The sequence below is a fragment of the Salvia hispanica genome, chromosome 1, assembly GCF_023119035.1.
Source record: "Salvia hispanica cultivar TCC Black 2014 chromosome 1, UniMelb_Shisp_WGS_1.0, whole genome shotgun sequence".
Lineage (NCBI taxonomy): Eukaryota > Viridiplantae > Streptophyta > Magnoliopsida > Lamiales > Lamiaceae > Salvia > Salvia hispanica.
The window spans coordinates 49,507,563-49,529,579 of NC_062965.1; the positions used below are offsets into that span (position 1 = coordinate 49,507,563).

Consider the following 22,017-nt stretch of genomic DNA (forward strand, 5'->3'; position numbering starts at 1 on the left):
GTAAATGCTTTTATTTTTGTATAGGTTCTGTTCTAAATGGATCATTGCTCGAGCATTTACACTACCTCAAAAACGACCACATGCTATACCATTATCAATTTATCATTTATGATCATCTTGACATTTTATGATTTATTCACAAGTTATGATGGCTGTTAGTGTCCCACATTCATATCTATTTATTCTTTTATTTACAATTCATTATAGTTTTGGTAAAATTAGTTCAATCAGGCCGGGCCCTTCCCTAACAGAGAAAATAAGTCTCTATCACTCACCGTTGGATTGAAGCCTATTAGTAAATGAATTACCCAATCCTACTTTCATAGTATAATAAATAAATTACCCATTCCTACTTTCTTAGTTGTAAATAAGTTACCCATTCACGTGATCATTTTTTTTATCAATTATTTATATTTAGTATTTTAATACATAATATTCCCCCCATTACACAAAATATGGACATATATTTAGATGATTTATAAAAAAAAATTGTGTTGTTTATATTTTGAGTTTAGGAAAAAGACTCATAGCATGTAAATTAATAGTAAATAAATTACGACAATAAGAGTATTTATTGTATCAAATTGTGGTAGAGAAAGAACAAAAAGTAGGAGTAATATTCATGCTTTTATAGTTTTATGGGACAGAAAAAATATTAAGGTCCATATTTACAATTACTTTAACTTATAATATAGGAGTATTAATTTTAAAAATATTGCAATTTATATAAATATATTATATAATAAAAAAGTTAATAATGCAAATAAATTCGGAAAAGTAAGTACGATAAATTAAATAACTAATTAAGGTCCGACCTCATCCGAGGCCCGTGGATAGTGGATATTTCTAAGCTGATATGTCACGTGAATAGTACAGGTCTTGACACAGTGGCCTAATATGCAACTACTATATCAATAGAAATATTGAATCAATCACACGTAGATGCAAATTCAAAGATATATACGTATCACAACATATATAGTGTATAAAAAAGTTAGGCCAGCAATCAGATTAAATAGCCAATTTGCATGTCTATCCATCTCAAATCTTCCTCTTCAAACACAACTTTCTCTCTTTCTCCAAAAATCAAACAAGAATGTTTCTCAAAACCGCAACCACCAGAATCCTAAGCAGGATTACATCAACACCTCCCCACAAATCACAGGTTTGTTTGCCTCCTTTCAAAAACAGAGCTCTCTGCATTTAACTTCAAAAATTTCACTCAATTTTTCGTGAAATTTTAGATTGGATTGAGATTTTTGGGAGGCCAAGCTGCGTCTCCTCTACAAGAGAGGTGGTGTTTAATTTAATTTGATCTATTCAATTCAATTTAATTTAATTTAATTTAATTTTGATTTATGTTAGTTGTGATTTTGATTTATTGAATTAATGTGTGTAGTGTGGTGGAGGAAGAAATGGAGTGGGAAAATTTGGGATTTGGTTTGGTGCAGACTGATTATATGTATGTGATGAAGTGTGGAGAAGAAAACGAGTTCGAGGCGGGTCAACTCAGTCGTTTTGGCAATATTGAATTGAGTCCTTCTGCTGGAGTCTTGAATTATGGACAGGTATTCTTTTTTCACTATTTTTTGGATTTATTTTGACAAAAAAAATGCCATAATAAATGAGTTTTGTCTTCTCTCTCATCTGTTTTTCTGAATTTGTGTTTTAATGATTTGAGAGTTTCATGGCATATGTTGCCTAACTTGCCATTTTATCTCTTTTTGTCTTTTTGTTCAATTTTTGATTGAGAGTTTCATGGTACAAGTGGCCGAGCTTAAAATTTTTATAAATTTGTTTATTTTTTCTCAATTGTTGATGCTAGATTGCTAGTGGTGCTATTTTGTTACAGTCCTATATTAGAAATCCGAGCTATATCTATATTATTCACGTGATATATCATCTTGGCGTACCAGACCCCAGACCCCAAATATCCCACATTCCACAAATCATTGCTTAACAAAGCCATACATATATCCTAGGTCATAAAAACAATTAAAAAAGACAGAAAATAGGAAGAAAATCGAAATTCTAAATATTTAAATACCACTTATTATTATATGGTATATAAAATTGAATATTAAATTTGAAAAATACTACTAGTACTCTAATTCGAGGTTGTCATAAATACATCTTTATGCAAATATATGATTCTTTAAGAATGCAACTTATAAATTTGACAGCTAAATCAAGTTGGATATTAAATGAGCAATAAGGCGTTGGGCTAACTTGGGAAGATATGTTTTACACGTGCAACCCAGGCCCATCACACCCACTCAATCTTAATTAAATAATGTCCCCCACATCTAATTAACTTCAATTTTTTATTTTTATAATATTTTGATTATTAATTTATTAATAAATTTTTAACCAAATTATAATTGAAGTAAATATGACATATATCCATGCTATTAAATATCCGAAATATATATAATGCCAAGCTTTATTTTTAAATTCCTGATATTAATAGTTCAATTACATCCAAAACTTAATTGCATAGTCTCCCCAAAACCTTTATGTATCCATTTTATTAAGAATGACACTCTCCTCTTAAAATGTCTTATGAGGATAAGGGTTATCCACACTTATATAAATGAGATAAGATAATCACCAAGTCGATTTGGGAAAAGAGGTAATAGTTTTAACACATTTTCTTAAATGTGAAAAGTTATATGGTTATAAATACGACCTACTACTAGTGAAGCTTCGATTCCATAATCACTAGTCTCAGTTCAAAATTATTAATGATATTGGTAGAGAAATGGAATCATAACTTATTCGATTGATCCATACAAGAGTGACATGCATGAATAGAGAAAATTGATGGTTTTTGCTTTTGCAATGGAACTGCCCCTTTTTCCAATTTCGATTCAAAATCGACGATTTTCAACATTTTCTTTTTTTAGATTTTTACCGTTTTTACAATTTTATCCCGTTTATTATGAGTTTGTGTCGAAATTTACGACTACGATCGTTCATGGTTTCAAAATTTTTGAACCAAAACCGGATTAGTAGAACCATGCCATTTATGGTTCGAACCGTGAAGGCGCATGCGCTTGATTTAGAATATAATTATTAATTTAAAGATTAGTAGTAATTATTTTGGGATTATTATTAATTCAAAGATTAGAACTTCTTCACTGAAATAGAAAGTAACAGAGCTCAGTTTTTATGGAATCGATCAGGGAATTTTCGAAGGCACGAAAGCTTACCGAAGCGAAAATGGCGGTCTCTTTCTCTTCCGCCCACAAGAAAACGCGATTCGCATGCAAATCGGCGCTGACAGAATGTGTATGCAGTCTCCTTCAGTTCATCAATTCATCCATGCCGTCAAGCAAACCGCTCTCGCCAACCGCCGTTGGGTAATCAATCAATCAGCGATCTATTTTTGTTTCCTTAGCTGATTGCCTTTGCAGTTTTTCATTTTCTATCCCCTAAAATTGCGCAGATTCCTCCGCCGGGAATTGGATCTCTGTACATTCGGCCTCTGCTGATAGGGAGCGGGCCGGTTTTGGGGCTGGCGCCGTCTTCGGAGTACACATTTCTGGTGTATGCTTCTCCAGTTGGAAACTATTTCAAGGTTGTGTTTACGTTTTCAATTTTAATTCGATTGAATTATAGGAATATGAAGGAGTTGGTGGGTAAGGTTTGATTGTTGTGGTTTGCAGGAAGGGACTAAGCCGATCAATTTGTACGTTGAGGATGTGTTCCATCGCGCTGGTCGTGGCGGAGCTGGAGGTGTGAAGAGCATCACGAATTATGCGCCGGTATGTTAATTTTGCCTCTTTCTTCCAAGTGTTTGATGAAAGTTCTATATGAAGGTGGGGACTGGATAGAATCTACAATATGGAATTTTTGAAGCATGACAAAATTAACAAATTTGCAAAGTTCATTTGATGTTCAATAAATAAATTAATGAGTTAAAATTGAGGTCATAAATTAGAAAAAGAAGTAAAGCATGAGACCATGAACTGCTATAATCATATTTGGTCAAGATTTAATCTTGTAGTTAGTCTAGAATCTTTTTTTTTTGCACCAAAATCTCAGTCTTTACTCAGGTTTAGGTGGAGTATATGGAAATATGCAATTATTACATATCGAAAAATACTTGGTTAGATGTAGAGCGCATGATCTACCTTAAGGAAAACTCACTGGCCTAAGGAAATATTTTGTGTTAAGATTGTTTTGTTTTTTAGTTTTTTTGTATCATATTTCACCCGTATACTGCGTGATTCTGCGTATGCTTGATGCATATTGTTTTCATATCATGTAGGTGTTGAAAGCCATGAGGAGAGCCAAGGATAAAGGATTCTCCGATGTCTTATACCTGGATGCGAACAACAAAAGAGACATTGAGGAGGTCTCTTCTTCTAATGTTTTCATGCTCAAGGTATTTATCACCTAATCCTCTCATGTAAATGTTCAGCAGATATTGCCAGTATGACATGCATTTAACTCTTTTAGAGACTAGAGTTACTATGGCAGTCGATTAATTTGTGCTGTATTGTTTGTAACTGATGATATATTTACTTCTGGTGACTCACAGATGCTTTTTCTGTTTACAGGGCAATGTTATCTCCACTCCACCCACCAATGGTACAATTCTAGAAGGAATTACGCGTAAAAGCATCATGGACATTGCACGAGATCTCGGTTATCAGGTAAATCAATAGGATTTTCTAGGGGGTGTTACTCATGATTTTAAATATGTGGCTAGGCTAACGTTTAACTCTGGTTCCGGGAACACATGCTCAACTCGTACCGGAATGTGGTATCACTTAGCCAATCGTGGTATTATTGGATGCAGTAGAGCTTTGCCCATCCTGTCTTTGTATATCAGCCCCGAATAGATCTTATAACTAGTCCATTTCCTACTACAAAACAGTTATTATCGTGATGATTACCTAGTTGTCCTACTTTGATAGCTATAATTACCTGGTGCTTCCTATGTTGTCTTCTGCTATACTGTACGATGCAGATTCTTAAATGCTTTCGTGATGTTACCAACCAATTACCTTTGGTTCAATCTTTCTGAAAGCTCTACATTTTCTCTGAATTTGGGCAGGTTGAGGAGCGTTCTATTCCGATTGAAGAACTACTTGGCGCAGATGAAGTTTTCTGCACTGGAACCGCAGTTGTTGTTGCTCCTGTAGGAAGCATTACATACAAGGGTAACAGGTGAGTTCCAACTCCTTAGGCTGCAGTGCGTTCGATCTTTTTGTAGCTAACACCGTCCCGTTTCTTTGAATCGTTCCTCTCAGGGTCGAATATAAGATGAGCACTGAGCTTGGGTGCCTGAAACTTCACTCAACACTTGTTGGAATCCAAAGAGGTGAAATCGAAGATAGCAGGGGATGGTTGGTTCAAATTGAGTGATCCTGAAACTTATTTAGACTACTTTAGTAAGTATATATGCTATGAATGTAAATAAGACTGGCAGAATCGGTGTAAATCTCTATCTCATTAAACCCAAATTATTCTCTTTTATGGTATGTTGGAGTAAATTACCAGAGTCAAATTTGCAATTCTTTCAAAATTGTTTTGAAATTGAATAACTTTAGTTCACGATATTTAATTATCATAAAATTACAACAAAAAATAAGCCACAAAAACCATGTAGTTTTAAATTTTTAATTATTAATAGTACTATAAATTATCATAATTTAAATAAATATATAAAAATTGAAACAATAAACAAAAAAATTACTCCAAAAAGGTACTAAGTGATAAGAAGATGATGAATAATTAATTAAAGAATTGCTCGAAAAAGTACTAAGTGATAAGAAGATTATGAATAATTAATTAAAGCTAGCTAGACCTTGTATATGATCCGTGGACTGTGGATATGTCTAGCTCGGATCGAATAATTGACGTATCACGTGAATAGTATAGGTCTTGATCCGAATTTGCAGCCTAGTCAGCAGGTTCCCTAATAGTAAAGCAAATAATAATAGCAATAGAATCAATCACAGGTAGATGTATATTAATAGATTCGTATCAAAGCATTTACTGTTCAAAAAAGTTAGGCCAACAATCATATTTAATAGTAGCAAATTTGCATGACAATCCATACATCTTCTTCCTCCTCTTCACTCTCAAATTCCCCTCTCTCCCACAAAATCAAACAAACATGATTTTCAAAACCTTGAGCAGCAGAATCATACGCAGGATTACAGCAACACCTCCCCACAAATCACAGGTTTGTTTGCCTCCTCTAAAAAACAGAGCTCTCTCTCTGCATTAACTTCAAAATTTTCACTCAATTTTTGGTGAAATTTTAGATTGGAGTGAGGTTTTTAGGAGGTCAAGCTGCGTCTCCTCTACAAGAGAGGTATTGATTAATTTAATTTGATTTGATTTGATTTAATTTTGATTTATGTTTTATATTTTTTTGATTTATTGAATGAATAATGTGTGTAGTGTGGTAGAGGAAGAAATGGAGTGGGAGAATTTGGGATTTGGTTTGGTGCAGACTGATTATATGTATGTGATGAAGTGTGGAGAGGAAGAGGACGAGTTCGAGGCGGGTCAACTCAGTCGTTTTGGGAATATTGAATTGAATCCTGCTGCTGGAGTCTTGAATTATGGACAGGTATTCTTCTGTTTCTTTTTACAGTGTTTTTGGAATTATTTTGCATTTGGAGTGATGAACAATAAATGAGGGTTTTATGGCACAACTCACAAGTTGACAGACTTAACTTTTTTCATTCTATTTATTTTAATTCATTAAATCATAAATATAATTTGTTATAAGCTCTTTAGTATATATTGATGCTAAAAAAATCGAAAAACGAGATGGTAGACGATGAGCGAAAGGTGGATCATAGGCTCGGGCCATGTCTACGTCCGAAATACCATATATTAGTTCAAGCTACTAAATTGTTTTTTAAAGAAATTACGACCATATGGTGCTCTTATATTGACCGATGCCAATCGTGCAATGGATGATTCGCGCTCGTGCCTTAGATTTCGAAAATCGTTGTTCGTGACTGCGAGTAGCCTTGGTATCACTATCATATGCATGTCTCACTTTTAGACGTTCCATAAGCTTCTGATCTTAATTATAGTTCATTTAATAATAATTATTATGAAAATAATATTAGTATAGATGGACATACTTCTCATAATAATCCTATAATAGATTGATTTGGCCTGAAAACTGATTGGTCCCCCACTTTAACTGAAATATAGTTATTACTTATATTTTTAATTTCATTAGTTACTTATGTTAAATGTGTGTAGAATAATTCATTAGTTGTTCTATAAGTTAAACATTGCAATGATATTTTTTTTTCAAATATTAAATTAAATATTTTACTTTTAAAAAATTCGATCTAATTTCAGGTTGTCAATAATACATCTTTACATTTACATATGTAGATATGATGAATTGATGATAATTTATGAATTCAACTTATATACTTGCCAACTAAATCAAGTTGGAAATTTTAAGGCACTGGGCTAACATGCGAGGATATGTCTTACACGGGCCACCAGGCCCACCAAACCCACTCAATCTTAAATAAATAAAGGCCCCACTCGTGTGTGTCAGTGTGAATGAATTGGCGCCGTAATGTCCGAGACCGAACGTATCGGGTTCGAATCCACTGTGACGCAATCTCATTATCTGTGTGTGAGTTTGCTCAGTGGTGCAACGTTTAATATTTAAGACCAAATGTTTCGAGTTTGAGTCTCTCGTAGTGTATTCTTTAAATTTATATTCATTTAGAGGATGTTGGTCTCTAAACTAATGATCTTTGCTCAAATTTTGGTATTTCTCATTAATTTTAAATTTAACCTAAAAAATCATAAACTTTACATTTTGTTTGTTATTTTTCATGGCGCATCAATCACCATATCCAACCAACTTCCGTGAATTTTTTATCCTATTGACACTACTAAATCAACTTTTTTTCTACACAGCTTGTTATCCTAATTATCACAAATTTAAAAAATAATATAAAATATTATAAACATTTCACGATTACCACATATAATAAGATTTTTGTCAAAGATTTCTTATTTAGGCTAAAATATTTAAATTTTTTTTAATTATAATTATTGATTATAATAAATTTTAATCGAATTTTGATGTAATCGATCTCAGGGAGTTTTCGAAGGCACGAAAGCTTACCGAAGCGAAAATGGCGGACTCTTCCTCTTCCGTCCACGAGAAAACGCGATTCGCATGCAATTCGGCGCCGACAGAATGTGTATGCAGTCTCCCTCAGTTGATCAATTCATCCATGCCGTCAAGCAAACCGCTCTCGCCAACCGCCGATTTGTAATCAATCACCGATCTATTTTTGTTTCCTTAGCCGATTGCATTTGCAGTTTGTCATTCCGTATCCCCTGCAATTGCGCAGATTCCTCCGCCGGGAAAAGGATCTCTGTACATTCGGCCTCTGCTGATAGGGAGCGGGCCGGTTTTGGGGCTGGCGCCGTCACCGGAGTTCACATTTTTGGTGTATGCTTCTCCAGTTGGAAACTATTTCAAGGTTGTGTTTACGTTTTCAATTTTAATTCGATTGAATTGATGGAATATGAAGGAGCTGGTGGATAAGGTTTGATTGTTGTTGTGGTTTGCAGGAAGGTACTGCGCCGATCAGCTTGTACGTTGAGGATGAGTTCCATCGCGCTGGTCGCGGTGGTGCTGGAGGTGTGAAAAGCGTCACGAATTATGCGCCGGTATGTAAGTGTTGCCTCCTTCTTCCAAGTGTTTGATGAAAGTTCTAAATGAAGTTGGCGACTGAAAGTTCTTCCAAATTTACATAGTTCAATTGATATTCAATAAATAAATTACTTGGAGCATTACATGTCGATATTTGGTTGGAAGTAGAATATATATATGAATTATGATCTACCTTATGGAAAACTCACTGAAAATTTTTGTGATTAGATGGTTATGTTTTTAAGTTTTTGTGCATCATATTTCAAACCCTATGATACTGTTGTTCTGCATATGCTTTTGGTGAGATTATAACTTTGACCGGTGTAGGTGTTGAAAGCGATGAAGAGAGCCAAGGATAAAGGATTCTCCGATGTTTTATACCTGGATGCGAACAATAAAAGAGATGTTGAGGAGGTCTCAGCTTCTAATGTTTTCATGGTGAAGGTATTTATCACCTTGTTCCCTCATGTAGAATGTTCAGATGTGTCAGTAATCGGCATGCCAAGGATTTAACTCATGTATACAACACTGCACAAGTACACTATATTTTGTATGTGTATGTTGAGTTCTTGCATTCTGGTAATATTGATATGTTACTATGGCAGTAGATCAATATGTGCTGTATCGTTTGTAACTGATTATATTAAATGCTTCTGGTTACTCACAGATGGTTTTTCTGTTTACAGGACAATGTTATCTCCACTCCACCCACCAAGGGAACGATTCTTGAAGGAATTACGCGTAAAAGCATCATGGATATTGCACAAGATCTTGGTTATCAGGTAAAATCAGTGGGATTTTCTGGGGGTTATTCCATGGATCTCATGCTTTAAATGTTGGGAAAACATTTAACTCAGTTTCCGAGAACACAAGCTTTGGCCATCCCAGTCACTTTTCTGTCTCTGTATACCAGCCCCAAAGAGATCTTATAACTAGTCCATTTCATAATTAGTCCATCGACATCCTTTGTTTCAATCTGTCTGAAAGGTCTACATTCTCTCTGAATTCGGACAGGTTGAGGAGCGTTCTATTCCGATTGAAGAACTACTTGAGGCAGACGAAGTTTTCTGCACTGGGACCGCAGTTAGTGTTGCTCCTGTAGGAAGTATTACATACAAGGGTAACAGGTGAGTTCGAACTACTAAGTCTGCAGTGCGTTTCGATCTTTTTGTATCTGACAACGTTCCGTTTCTTTATATTGTTCCTTTCAGGGTCGAATATAAGATGAGCACTGAGCTCGGGTCCCTGAAACTTCACTCAAGACTTGTTGGGATCCAAAGAGGTGAGATTGAAGATAGCAGGGGATGGTTAGTTCAAATTGAGTGATCACAGAACTTATAAAGGCTACCTAAATATGCTATGAATATAAGATAGCCAAAATTGGTATAAATCTCTATTTCATTGATCTTATCATCCAAGCCATGCTTGTGCTGGCTGCCTCATGCCTAATCAATTTCATTTTAATTTTCTGAGTAATGCTACTTGAAAGTTTCTGATTAGTCATGTGCATTCAAGTTGAAATCTCTTTTTATAAAACTTTTTATCTGTCACAAAACGATGATGGAAGGCTGATTCTAACTGAGAAAAATATAAATTAAAAAAATGCATGATTGTAATTGCATTTTTGAAGAACTTGTGCTAATTAAAATTTGCTACTACTATCTTGTCAATTAAATGAGTGTATTTTCCCCAACACAGATACATTTTAATCCATCAAACATCTAAAATTAAGATATAAAAATTTTCATCAAAGTTTGAATTATTCTCCGAAGACAAGATGGTACAGTTTTGAAGTTTTTGATTTTAAATCTTGTAATATTTTGTTATTAGTTATTAGGACGTCGAATGTCAATTCTCTATTAGTTCATGAGCATTTTCTATTGATTTATTAAGAAAAATTGGGGAATCTTTGAATAAAAAATAAATGCAACTTTACTCCAAAAGTTTACGATAATAGCGAAGGACCGAACATTATTTCATCAGTTTTGAGGATCGCAATTTACGCCAAAAGAAAAAGCAATTTGAAAAATTATGTCTAGAAAATTATCAAAACAAAACTTCTATTTTATCCATATTGATATTGCACTTCATGAGTATGATATACTCCTTTCGTCCCGCTTTAGCAGTCCCATTGACTTTTCTGCACTCATTTTGTAAAAATGATAATAAATAGTTAAAGTGGAGAAATAATAAAGTAAAAAAGAGAATAATTTAGAGAAGAGTCTTATCTACATTATTCTCAATTTTACTTTATTATTTCTCCACTTTAACTATTTATTATCATTTTTACAAAATGAGTGCAGAAAAGTCAATGAGACTGTTAAAGCGGGACGGAGGGAGTAATAATATTCAAACTAATGTGAAACTAGAAAGAGAACCATTTTTCTGCTCATGTTTCTTTGCTTTTAAGCTTTTTTTATGAGATAGGACAAAAATAAAGAGTCTATTTTTATGAGACTTGGGGAAGTACTATTTTTAAAAATGGGGAAATATTAATCGAAATTAAAAACCGTTTAAGAATTTATAACAAAAAAAATCAGGATTGACCAAGAAGCCCAATAACACTATTACTTTATAAGCCCAATAACGCTGCTAGATAATATATAGCCCAGGCAAAAGTCCCAAATTAAATTCAATGTTATGATTAGATAATAGATAATATAAGTAAAATTAACAAGCAACCATTGCATTAAACATCATTTCTTTTGTTTCTTGGAATGTCTAGTATATGGCCTCGCAGTGGTCGAGCAAGCCGAGCCCGGGGAAGGGGGGCCGGACGGCCCAACGGACTTGGCATTCTTCCGGTCTTCTTCCGCAAGAAGTCCCACCGCTATCTTGCCTTGGCGGTCAAAGTGGAGACTATCCTCAATGTTGTATTGCTCCTTCGTTTGATCAGCAAATGAATCTATGATAATATTCATCTTTGGCTCAACTACCTTTTTGGGGGAGCTCGGGCCCCCCACCGACTCAGTGGGGTCCACAAGGGGTGGGTTGATCGGTTGTGGAGAGGCTGAGGAGGTGGCTTCCAAGGATTCGTCGAAGCTGGTGAATTCATTGCCCGGGAAGGGTTGATTTACTGATCGTGTAGAGCCCGTACTGGACTCGTGGAGTGAAATTTCCGACCTCTTCTTGGACGATAAGGAACCTACAATAATGTTGAGGGTACTCTCGGAGGAGGTAGAGTGACTGCCCGTGGAGGCAGCTGTGTTGATGGACATGTTGGAGTTACTGGTGTATGATTGACTCGACACACTACATGATAATATGCACGGATAAATGAATTTTGACTTGAGGAGTGGTTTTGTAATTAAAAAAAATATAAACATGTACGTTCAAATTGAGGGGTCAAAATAGGGAGTAGTACTATTAGCTAGAAAACCAGAATAACATATGCAAGTACTTATATACCCTTAAATTTTCATTTACAATTTTATAGCATTTCTTTCTTAAAATACAATTCATTTGTGAATAATTCATAAGTGGATCATACAACTTCTTAATTGAATTCTCGTTCTGCGTCATTACATAGACTTTTTTTTAGCAATATAAGCTCTTTTGGGCTCAGTTGTAGGACTGATAAATTTGGAGTGTAGTCGCTATCACGTCAACTTAATAACAATCCAACCCATTAAGGCCAAACATCAACTTGATCCATCCAGTAAACTCTCAATTCGGAAAGCAACATAACTTGATACCTCCAAATTCGAACAAAATCCGCACACGACACTAACCCAATAGCAACATGATTCTTTTCGGTTTAACACGACACCATATATAACCACACTATAGCATCACAAACTTGACATGATACAATAAATAATATGAAAACAATTAATACATGATTTTCATGATTCCAATTTAAATGATTCATCTTATGATTAGTGATTTGAGATTTACCAGTGGAAATGAGAGGCTCCTCGATTGAGGTTGACGTTGGTTAACAAAAGACTCTGGCAGTATAGAGTATAGACTATGATTTCCGACTTAGACATTTGGGGACTTTATACTTTAATTCCAATTTTGGATATATCCAATATAACATTTTCGTAACATCACAATATCGTATTTTCTCTCTTAAACAATATTGTAATGATGTTATTCACGATTCATAATATTATAATATCTTATAATCAATATCATTTTCTTTCCTACGTAATACCATATTCTCTCTTAAAGAATATTGTAATGATGTTATTCATGATTCATAATATTATAATATCTTTTAATAAATATCATTTTCTTTCGCCTAAGTAATACTTCCTCCGTCACATAATAGATGTCACACTTTTCTTTTTAGTTTGTTCCACAAAAGATGTCACATTTCCTTTTTTCGGAAAAAGTTCCCTCTCACATTAATATAAATATATTATTTTCTCTTTCCACGTAACACACAAAACAATCTCCTAAAATCTCGTGTCAATTCTCAAATGTGACATCTACTATGGGACGGAGGGAGTACCATATTCTCTCTCGTGCAATATCATCAAACATATCCTATAGACCAAAATTTTTAATATCATTACTTCTCTTGTACAATATCACTGATAATATCGTTTTCTCTTTTAAACTTTCATTTTCGCTCATAACATCGCATGAAACGATATTGTGATTGTTAAGAAAATGATAATGTGATTTTATCAATGATATTGTGAATAATATTATGGACGATATTAGGATTGATATTATGTAGGAGATATAATGATAATGTTTAAAAGAGAATGTTAATGTTTAAAAGATAATGATAATGTTTAAAAGATAATGATAATGATAATGATAATGTTTAACAGAGAATGTTATTGACTTATTGTGATGTTAAAAAAATGGTATTTAGCTCTTGAAACAATGGTAAAGGAAAAATGATAGTACGATTAATGTTTGTAAGCGATGATGATATTATAAAATCTCTTTATGTGTAATCATATGCAATTAAGATTTTGTTATAATCATAAGATTTTTGTTATAATCATAGAATTATGTAGAATTTAAAGTTTTGAGTAAATATTTAGAACAAATATGATTAGCGTTAATTTGTTACATAAATTACAGTCTAATATTTTCTGTCCGGACAAAAATACCCTCTAAATGATATGATCAACGAGATTAAATTGGAATAATCTATTTTCATATTTAATGGTTCATATTAGTGGTTTGGTGAATGAATCTTGTTATGATTTTTCTAATTCTGTGAAAAAGAAGATTGAGAAATATATAAATCATAAGATTATAATAATTGCATTTGGGAGAAAGCTGATTATCCAGATTGCCTTAAAATCTACAAAAGTGAGACCTAACAAAATTTCTTAAACATATATTATTATAGAAGTGATCAATTGCTAACTCATCATTTAATTGCTAACTACAACTAATTTAAGGCCATATGATTTTAAAAAGTGTGTGGTCTACAATTTGCCACGTGTAATTTTCGTTTTTATTAATTAAATTAATTTTTTTTTTTAAAAAACGTCAAATTAGGGTTTTGGATGAAAATGTCAATATAGTGTTTCGAAAATATCAACACAATGCTTTGAGAATGTCAACACAAATTTAGGATTGACATTGTACATGCTTTATATTGTCTTAGCTGTATTGACATTAGCCTGTGTACGAAAAATACGAAAATTCTAGATTTTTTTTTTCAAATTTTGACGTCGGAACATATGCATGTAGTATATCGTTGGAATCCTTATAAAATTATCTTTAATTTGATATATGTTATATGAATTTAAAGTTTTGAAATTTCTTTTAAAAGTTAGTTATAACTAACTTGACATTAATACCCCTATTGATTTTTATTGGAATTAATCATATAGCCTTATTGACGTTTTTTGTTGATCGTATTGACATTTTGTGGTTAATGATCTAGACCTTTAATTTGAATATTTAATGACTATTATTAAGTTGTAGTTAGCAATTAAGCATTGAGTTAGCAATATAACACTCCCCATACTATATTTATGTTTGATATAATTTCTATCAGATTAATTCTAGATAACTCAGTTTGTTAAAACCTGTAGTACAACAATTAATCACGAAATCCCGAAGTTTTTGGATACATCCGAAAAGTCCTAATTATAAAAGTTAAAAATATTTGACCTTAAATATGCAAGGGAGTGATCAATTGCTAACTAATTGCTATCTTAGTTATTATATTAGAAGGTCTAGTGATTGAAATAATGACACATGAATTATATTTTTAATTAAGAAAATTAATAAATAAAATTAGAGAGTATTAATGTCAATTCTCTCTCATTAAAATCATCTTAAAAATTTAAATTTACGTAACTCTCTCGATTTAAAGTATTTTTTCGCAAAAAATATATCAAATTAAAGATAATTTTATAAGGATTCCAACGAGATCTCAATTGCATATGTTCCGACGACGTTCGGATGATGAAATTTGATATTTTTTATTTTAGTTTTTGTAAAGGTTGATAACCAAATTTTTATCAACAAATACATCAAAAAATCTCAATAAAACCATGTAAAAATCTCAATAAATATGGGTTGATATTTTCTTGTACTAGTATTGATATTCTTATGTCATATTGTTGATATTTGTAATACACTATGTTGATATAAAAAAACATTCACGAAAATTATCATATGATAACATAACGACAATATTACCCTTTTGTTGATATTTTGTCTACTATTTATTGAGATTCATAAGATTTAATTTCATTCACTCATTTTAAAATCTAATGGTGAAGATTTGGTCTTGATTTTGGATTATAGTGCTATAAGCATTAGAATATGACCTAATATTCAAAGCTTAAAGACGAGGTCAAATTTACGAAATGAATAGTGATTCATTTTGTATGTATAAAGCAAGAAAGGATTGAGGTGGTATGAATTTGCATTTTATTCTCACTAGTTTTAACCCACGTGCGATGCACGACGGAATATTTTTTCGTCATACGATTTCAAATACCTAATTTATTAATTAAAATGAAAAACAGTATAACTATATAAGATATAGAAATAGAAAAATATATTATATAATAACAATTCAATAAATATATACTCAATTCATTTTGCATCTTAAGACATAATATTAAACAAATTTAAAAGGGAATCAAGACAAACATAATTATTTGGATAAACATAATTGTTAGAAATATAGGAATAAAATTCTCGAACCATATACACGCGGTACTCTAACTATTACAATAAAAAAACAACAACAATAATTGAAATGTAAATTATAATGAAAGTTATCAAATAAACCGAACTATAAGTATAGTAGAGATAAATCTCATTTCTGCAAGACAAATTACATCACAATTATTTCTCTCGTATTGACGTAGTATCCCCAAAGATGAAACAACTTCCTACTAACGTATATAACATCTCAAATCTGCTAGGCAACGATGAACTTGATGGGGCTCCAAAAATCAAGCAATACAATATTCCTAAAATGGAAAATAATGTTTAGAGCTTGATATAGAATGAAGATGCTTTTGTTGGTGTATAATTTATCCACAACTCTATGCCTTTTATAAGCATAAAATTAGGACATGAGAGATCATGATATTAAAACATCATAAATTATAAAATTAAGATCGCAGATGTTACAAATGTGGAACGTCAATTATGTGTGAATTATATTTTGAATTATGGTATAGTAGTCTTGAAAATTTGTTAAATTCTCATTATTCTATTTTAATATTTGTAACCTACGGTTACTCATTTATTAGCTCTTACATGATTATTAAGTTTTCTGTACATAAAACTGTTGATATAAGGTATTGACCAATGATTAAACAAACGGTTAAAATGTGCAGAGTATTAAACACAATGTTTATTGATTCATTTCACAATTCAACAATAATTAAAGAAACGGTCAAAATTTATAACCTGCTGAGTGCTAAAATAGATTCCATGTCTCATAAATATTCAAAATATAATTCAAAACTTGTAAATATTTCAATTCATGCCCAGAATTTATAAATATTCAAATTAAGGCTAAAACTCGCCTTTTATATATGTATAGATTTAACAGACCAATCGTCAATCACATTTACTATATAGTCTCAATCAACAAAATTACTTGTTAGGTTTACAACGTTTGCGTTGCACAAATCTCATTTTTATCACTTTTCCAAATTACTTGGGAGTATATGAGGTATGTAATTAAGAACTATGCCTAGTGGAGTAGAAAATTTATAATGCAAGTTCAAATAAACTACACTACAACACGCATAATATTCATTCGTACTCAGTCTCATTCTGTCAGTTTGATACGTCTTACTTCCTCCGTCCCAAATAATTTGGGACACTTTGACCCAGCACAGATTTTAAGAAATCCAATGAAAAATGAGTTGAAAAAGTTGGTGGGACCGGCCCAACATCAAACACGGTGGCTTCTCCGAAGAAGAAGACAACATCATATGTAGCCTCTATATTAGCATCGGAAGCAGGTCACTTTCTTCACTGACAATATTTATTTCAGTTTAATCTGAATTGATGGATGATAGCCCCCTTTGTGTTTGATTTGTGAGAACCCTAGTTTTATGTAGAGAAATATTTGTTACATTTTGGAAATTTAGGTATTACCTAGCTAGGTCAAATTGATTTCCAAACTAGGTCAAAATAAAAAATAAAAAAACATATATACACATAACTTTTTTAAGGGGACATAGAAATCTGTTTTGTTAAGGGCTATATTTATTCTTAATTTTAAGTTTGAAATTTCAAGACTATAATTTTCCTATTATTCATCACGATTTTGCACAATGATTCAAACAAAATATAAAAAATTCGACGATATTTTACGAATAAAAAATATTTTTTTAGATTGTTAGGGGTTACTTGCTTCTATGTGTGTCTGCTTAAAGGTGGATTTCATGGACAGGTGGTCAATAATTGCAGCCCAGCTGCCGGGGAGAACTGACAACGACATCAAGAACTACTGGAACACGAGGCTAAAGAAGAAGCTTCTAGGAAAGCAGAGGAAAGAGAAGAGCGGCCGCGGCAAACAAACCACGGCCAAGGGTTCAGGCGGTGGCCCATGCTTCCAAACTGGGCCACCGCCTCAGCCTCTTCCACTGCCGTCTCTTCAACCCATACCCTACTCCTCGGGCGAGGAGGCACGGTTCAACAACCACGCCTCCATCAGAAGGCTTCTAATGAAGCTCGGGGGTAGGTTTTCGACGCAAGACCCGATTAGCTCAGGGCTCGCACCCGACAACGATCATCCTCGATATCCGGTCATCGATGATCAAGCCCTAATCCAACCAATGTACGGTGATCCAATCGATCAATTGATCAGTACTAGTTCTGACCAAACCCCTATCTTGGGCATGGTTCCGCCTCCGCCTCATTTCGGGCTGGGCCCGGCCGAGGCGAGCGGCGGAGTGTATGAGAATTTGCAAGGGCTGGAGTTCTTATATGATGATTTGGTGAATGGGAGTGTTTTTGGAGGAGAGAGTGTGGATTGGGGAGAAATGAATCAGTGGATTTGTGGACAAAATGAGGTACCATGGAACATAATCAATGGTCATTCTTGATTTGGATATTTGTACATTGTGCATTGTATATGGTACTCTTTGTGTGGCTTGTGTTTTTGGAGATGTTTGCTTAGTTTATGTCCCAAACCCTAATTATAGTACTTCTCACATTTTGATGCATATTCATGGAGTTTGGAATCACTATCTAATTATCTCACCAATAAAATATAAAGGAGAGAGGAATATATATCACTAAGACACAAATTGAAAATCATTGATCAAGAATGTTAGTGAAACTTTATTTTTTTGTGATAATTGAGTTTTTAAATCATTTATCGACCCACCTCGAAGTTCAACACGGGCGTTCCAAACAACTCAATCTCTGTTTTGTGTGTGTGTGTGTGTGTGTGTAAGAGAGAGAGAGAGGGAGAAAGAGAGAGTTGATATTGTGTTTCATATGTAAAACTGGGATTTCAGGGATTTTCTAGACTTGATATGATTAAAATTGACTTATATTTCATGCATGTGTCACGTTTTCCTCCTTCATTCCAACCGACCTAGTTAACTAATTAGGGCTCATCTCTCCCCAGTCACATGTTTTGACCACATCTAACTATTTTCGATTTTTTTTAATAGGACAGATTGCCCTGAATAAAATTATGAATTTTGGTTAAATTTTGGCCTGCAACTCTGAAAATTAACCGTACAAATAATGAATTTTAACATTTTCTCAATTTTCTCATAACCAATATTATGTTGATTTGGTGTACACGTGGTTCAAAGTGATGACGTGGTTGAATTATTTTCTAAGTATATTTAGAAAAATGATAAATTTCACGTTTGTTGTTGTCCTTGTTGAATTTTTTGGACCATCACATTAGATAAAATATCATCCAAATTAGACATTTGATTTTTACAACTAATTTTTCATGTGGGAAAATTGAAAAAAATGTTGAATTTATAGTTTTTACAGTTGATTTTTTTATTGCATGCGAATCAAAATTTAAGCAAAATTTATGATTTTTCTACAATGTGCCCTTTATAATATTTATCTTTCATTAACCTCTAAACTTAATTTCTCTCATTCTAGAAAGGGATAGGGGGACTGAGAAAGCACTCAATGATCTTTGTAGCAATCAATTGTTGAATGCTTAATTATTTAACATAAATGTTTAACCAAGTTTGTCAAATCAACTTCGTACTCTCCCTTTCATAAATTTAATAGAAATTTTTTTTCGTGGATATTGATTGTATTTGATTGCAATCAATTCGATTAAAAAGCTATGTTGATGATACAGGTTGTCATGAATGAAACCATTTGACTTTAACTGTGAAATTAAATTTGTTAGGTAAGCTATGGTCAAGGTTTGTTGCAATCAGAAGACATTTTAACCCAAATTGTTGCACAAGGGTCGTTTTGTAGATGACTTTAACACGACTACTTTTATTTTATATATTTGCAAAAATAGCATCTTGGTTGCGGAAAAAAGTACCTACGGAATAATTGATTGATCACCTTAATTAAATGATGTCATTGAAACTTTTGTACATAAAATGGTGGTAATATTTTCAAAAAAATCGCAAAATAATCACTTGTTAAGATTAGTATTTCCTCAAAAATAATTAGATCTGATTTAGATGACAAGAATTTAGAGCCATCAACGTAACACCATATATATGTAGACAAAGAGCATGCAACTATGGCGCGCTTTGTCTCTAATTAACTAATTGCAAGCTATTTCTAGTTAATTTAATTTATATTTAGGGTGGGCTAAAGGTGCGGCCACCCCGCAAGACCAGTAGGGGGGGGGGGGGTGGCTTTGAGTCGACGGAAAATGTCGTGAACGCATTCCCGATCCCTACTGATATTTTTTTTAAGAAAAGGAAGACATCAAACGAAGTCGTTTTGGGATTAAAAAAAATGCTTAATACGGTAAAATTACAAAATAATTTACCTCCTGCTAGAGCCAAATTAATTTACCTCATGTTGCAAATCATTTTCACCCAATAATATTTTTAAAAAATAAATTATGTTTTAGATCAGCCACTTATTTCCGCATCATTTATCAATTTATAGTAGTTAATTCGTTATATAAATGTTATCCTTGTCATCTACTTTTATAAACATAAATTTTGTCCTTGGTAATAACTAGGCTGCCAATCATATTCTAACTACATGAGCCTCATTTAAACCACACAACTTTAATCTGACGCCAAGTTTTATATTTCTAATTCAATATCGATTTCATTGCTACATATATTGTGTATATAGACTAAAAACTAATTAGCAATTTTCTACTGCCATACAAGGTAATCATATTTTATGCAACCTCATAACATAATTAATTAAATTGATTTTAAGATCGAAGTGTGAATTGTGTCAATTTTGGTAAGCACCAATTCTAAACCCTAACTTATTAACGTTAATACTATACATGTATGTTCTTAGAATTTAAACCCTAACTTATTAATGTCAATTTTATGTTACCTTTTTGCTAGTCAATTTTTTTATATAAGTATTCTTTTTGTATATCTTATCTTAATTATGTTGATCTAGTGGAGTATTTTGATTGCTAGCTTTTGAATATGGAAGATAATAGTATTATTAATCCGGAAAGAAAGTAATGCAAGTAATCTTGTTATTATAGTATTACTAATTTTGAATGAAATTAAGTAGTGCAAGTAATTAATCGTGTCATGAAATAAAATAGTACCCATTCAACTCTAAAAAGCACGTTATTAGCAGCCACGGAATAAAATAAAAGGGACAACAAGATGGTACTACAAAATTATTTTAATTTAACTCAATTATCAATCAATGACATAAAGCAATTTTATAAATAAATTATTGAATTCCCTTAGTTTCTGTAAAGTTGTGAGGAATATCGTCCAACAAGAAGCAGCACCTCAGATAAAGCCTCGAGAATAAAACCAATTTCTTTTAAAGATTGGCTTTATTCAGAAGGCGACATTCTGTCAAATTCCATAATATATTATTGATGACAAAATGGATTTATCTTCCAAATTACGACAAATTTGAAAGCCCTTGTGATTTTTAATATTCAATTAATAATTACAGTCAGCAATTTAATTGATGATTTTGACACTCACTAGGATTATGAGAATATTCTCTGAGAATTGTTGTCGTTTAAGGACAAAATTGGAGGCTGCATGGCATAGAATTTTGCAGAAAAAAACTGTGAATATTTAAGGTTAAAAGAAATGTTACTAGTTATGAACTTATGATTATTCTGTTTCCAAAAAGAAGAAGATGACCCTAATTTGGGCATTATTCTTTTGTCTTAACCTTAATACTTGGAATTATAAATAGTTTATCTGATCTGACCCACACAGAAAATCATGAAGAATCTATAAAATGAGAATTTGTGTTACTTAATTCTCTGGAATTTCAGTGGTATCTTTCAGTTTATCGTGCTTAGGGCCTTAGGCACGTATAATTATTTTATTTGTTAATATTTTTGGGTAATTCGTATGTTAATTTCTAAATTTAGTTGACAAATAGGTCCTCAAACATAAGGACGTTTTTCTTCGCAACCTCAAATTTGATTATTATAATCGTGTTTTTAATTTTATGTCCTTATAAAATTGTTGTAGCGACAAAGTCTCAAACGACACAAACAGTGCGTTAGACTTTCATTTTGTTGGATCATTATTGGTAGTTGAAACTTTGCCTGATCAATCACTGTTTGTGTGGTTTGAGACTTTTTTCAATATTGAAAATTAAAACAACACACGCATCAATCCTTTTAAAATGAAATCGATCAAAACTTCAATCCAAACAAAAACACCATAAATTTGAAATGGTACATTTCTCTATATCAATCAATCACAAAATGTGCCCATATAGTAGTGCAATTATTAATCTACATGTGGATT

The 22,017-nt window shown here is 32.6% G+C and overlaps 3 protein-coding genes across 3 annotated transcripts; all 3 read left to right on the forward strand.

Annotated features, from left to right (window-relative positions):
• Nucleotides 1-983: 983 nt before the first annotated feature.
• On the forward strand, nt 984-5,492 carry LOC125203101 (branched-chain-amino-acid aminotransferase 2, chloroplastic-like). The gene is made up of 10 exons (XM_048101390.1): nt 984-1,165; nt 1,245-1,294; nt 1,400-1,568; nt 3,186-3,362; nt 3,449-3,580; nt 3,669-3,767; nt 4,274-4,390; nt 4,566-4,661; nt 5,066-5,178; nt 5,262-5,492. The coding sequence occupies exons 1-10, from the start codon at nt 1,097-1,099 to the stop codon at nt 5,374-5,376; spliced, it is 1,137 nt and encodes a 378-aa protein (XP_047957347.1). The 5' UTR covers nt 984-1,096; the 3' UTR covers nt 5,377-5,492.
• A 542-nt stretch (nt 5,493-6,034) lies between these two features.
• LOC125201571 (branched-chain-amino-acid aminotransferase 2, chloroplastic-like) lies at nt 6,035-10,167 on the forward strand. Its single transcript, XM_048099743.1, has 10 exons — nt 6,035-6,199; nt 6,282-6,331; nt 6,421-6,592; nt 8,108-8,284; nt 8,367-8,498; nt 8,590-8,688; nt 8,999-9,115; nt 9,358-9,453; nt 9,686-9,798; nt 9,883-10,167. The coding sequence occupies exons 1-10, from the start codon at nt 6,131-6,133 to the stop codon at nt 9,995-9,997; spliced, it is 1,140 nt and encodes a 379-aa protein (XP_047955700.1). The 5' UTR covers nt 6,035-6,130; the 3' UTR covers nt 9,998-10,167.
• A 6,624-nt stretch (nt 10,168-16,791) lies between these two features.
• Nucleotides 16,792-18,300, forward strand: LOC125199512 (transcription factor RAX1-like). Its single transcript, XM_048097504.1, has 3 exons — nt 16,792-16,796; nt 17,002-17,091; nt 17,526-18,300. Exons 1-3 carry the CDS (start codon nt 16,792-16,794, stop codon nt 18,178-18,180), a joined length of 750 nt encoding a protein of 249 aa, XP_047953461.1. The 3' UTR covers nt 18,181-18,300.
• Nucleotides 18,301-22,017: the final 3,717 nt, after the last annotated feature.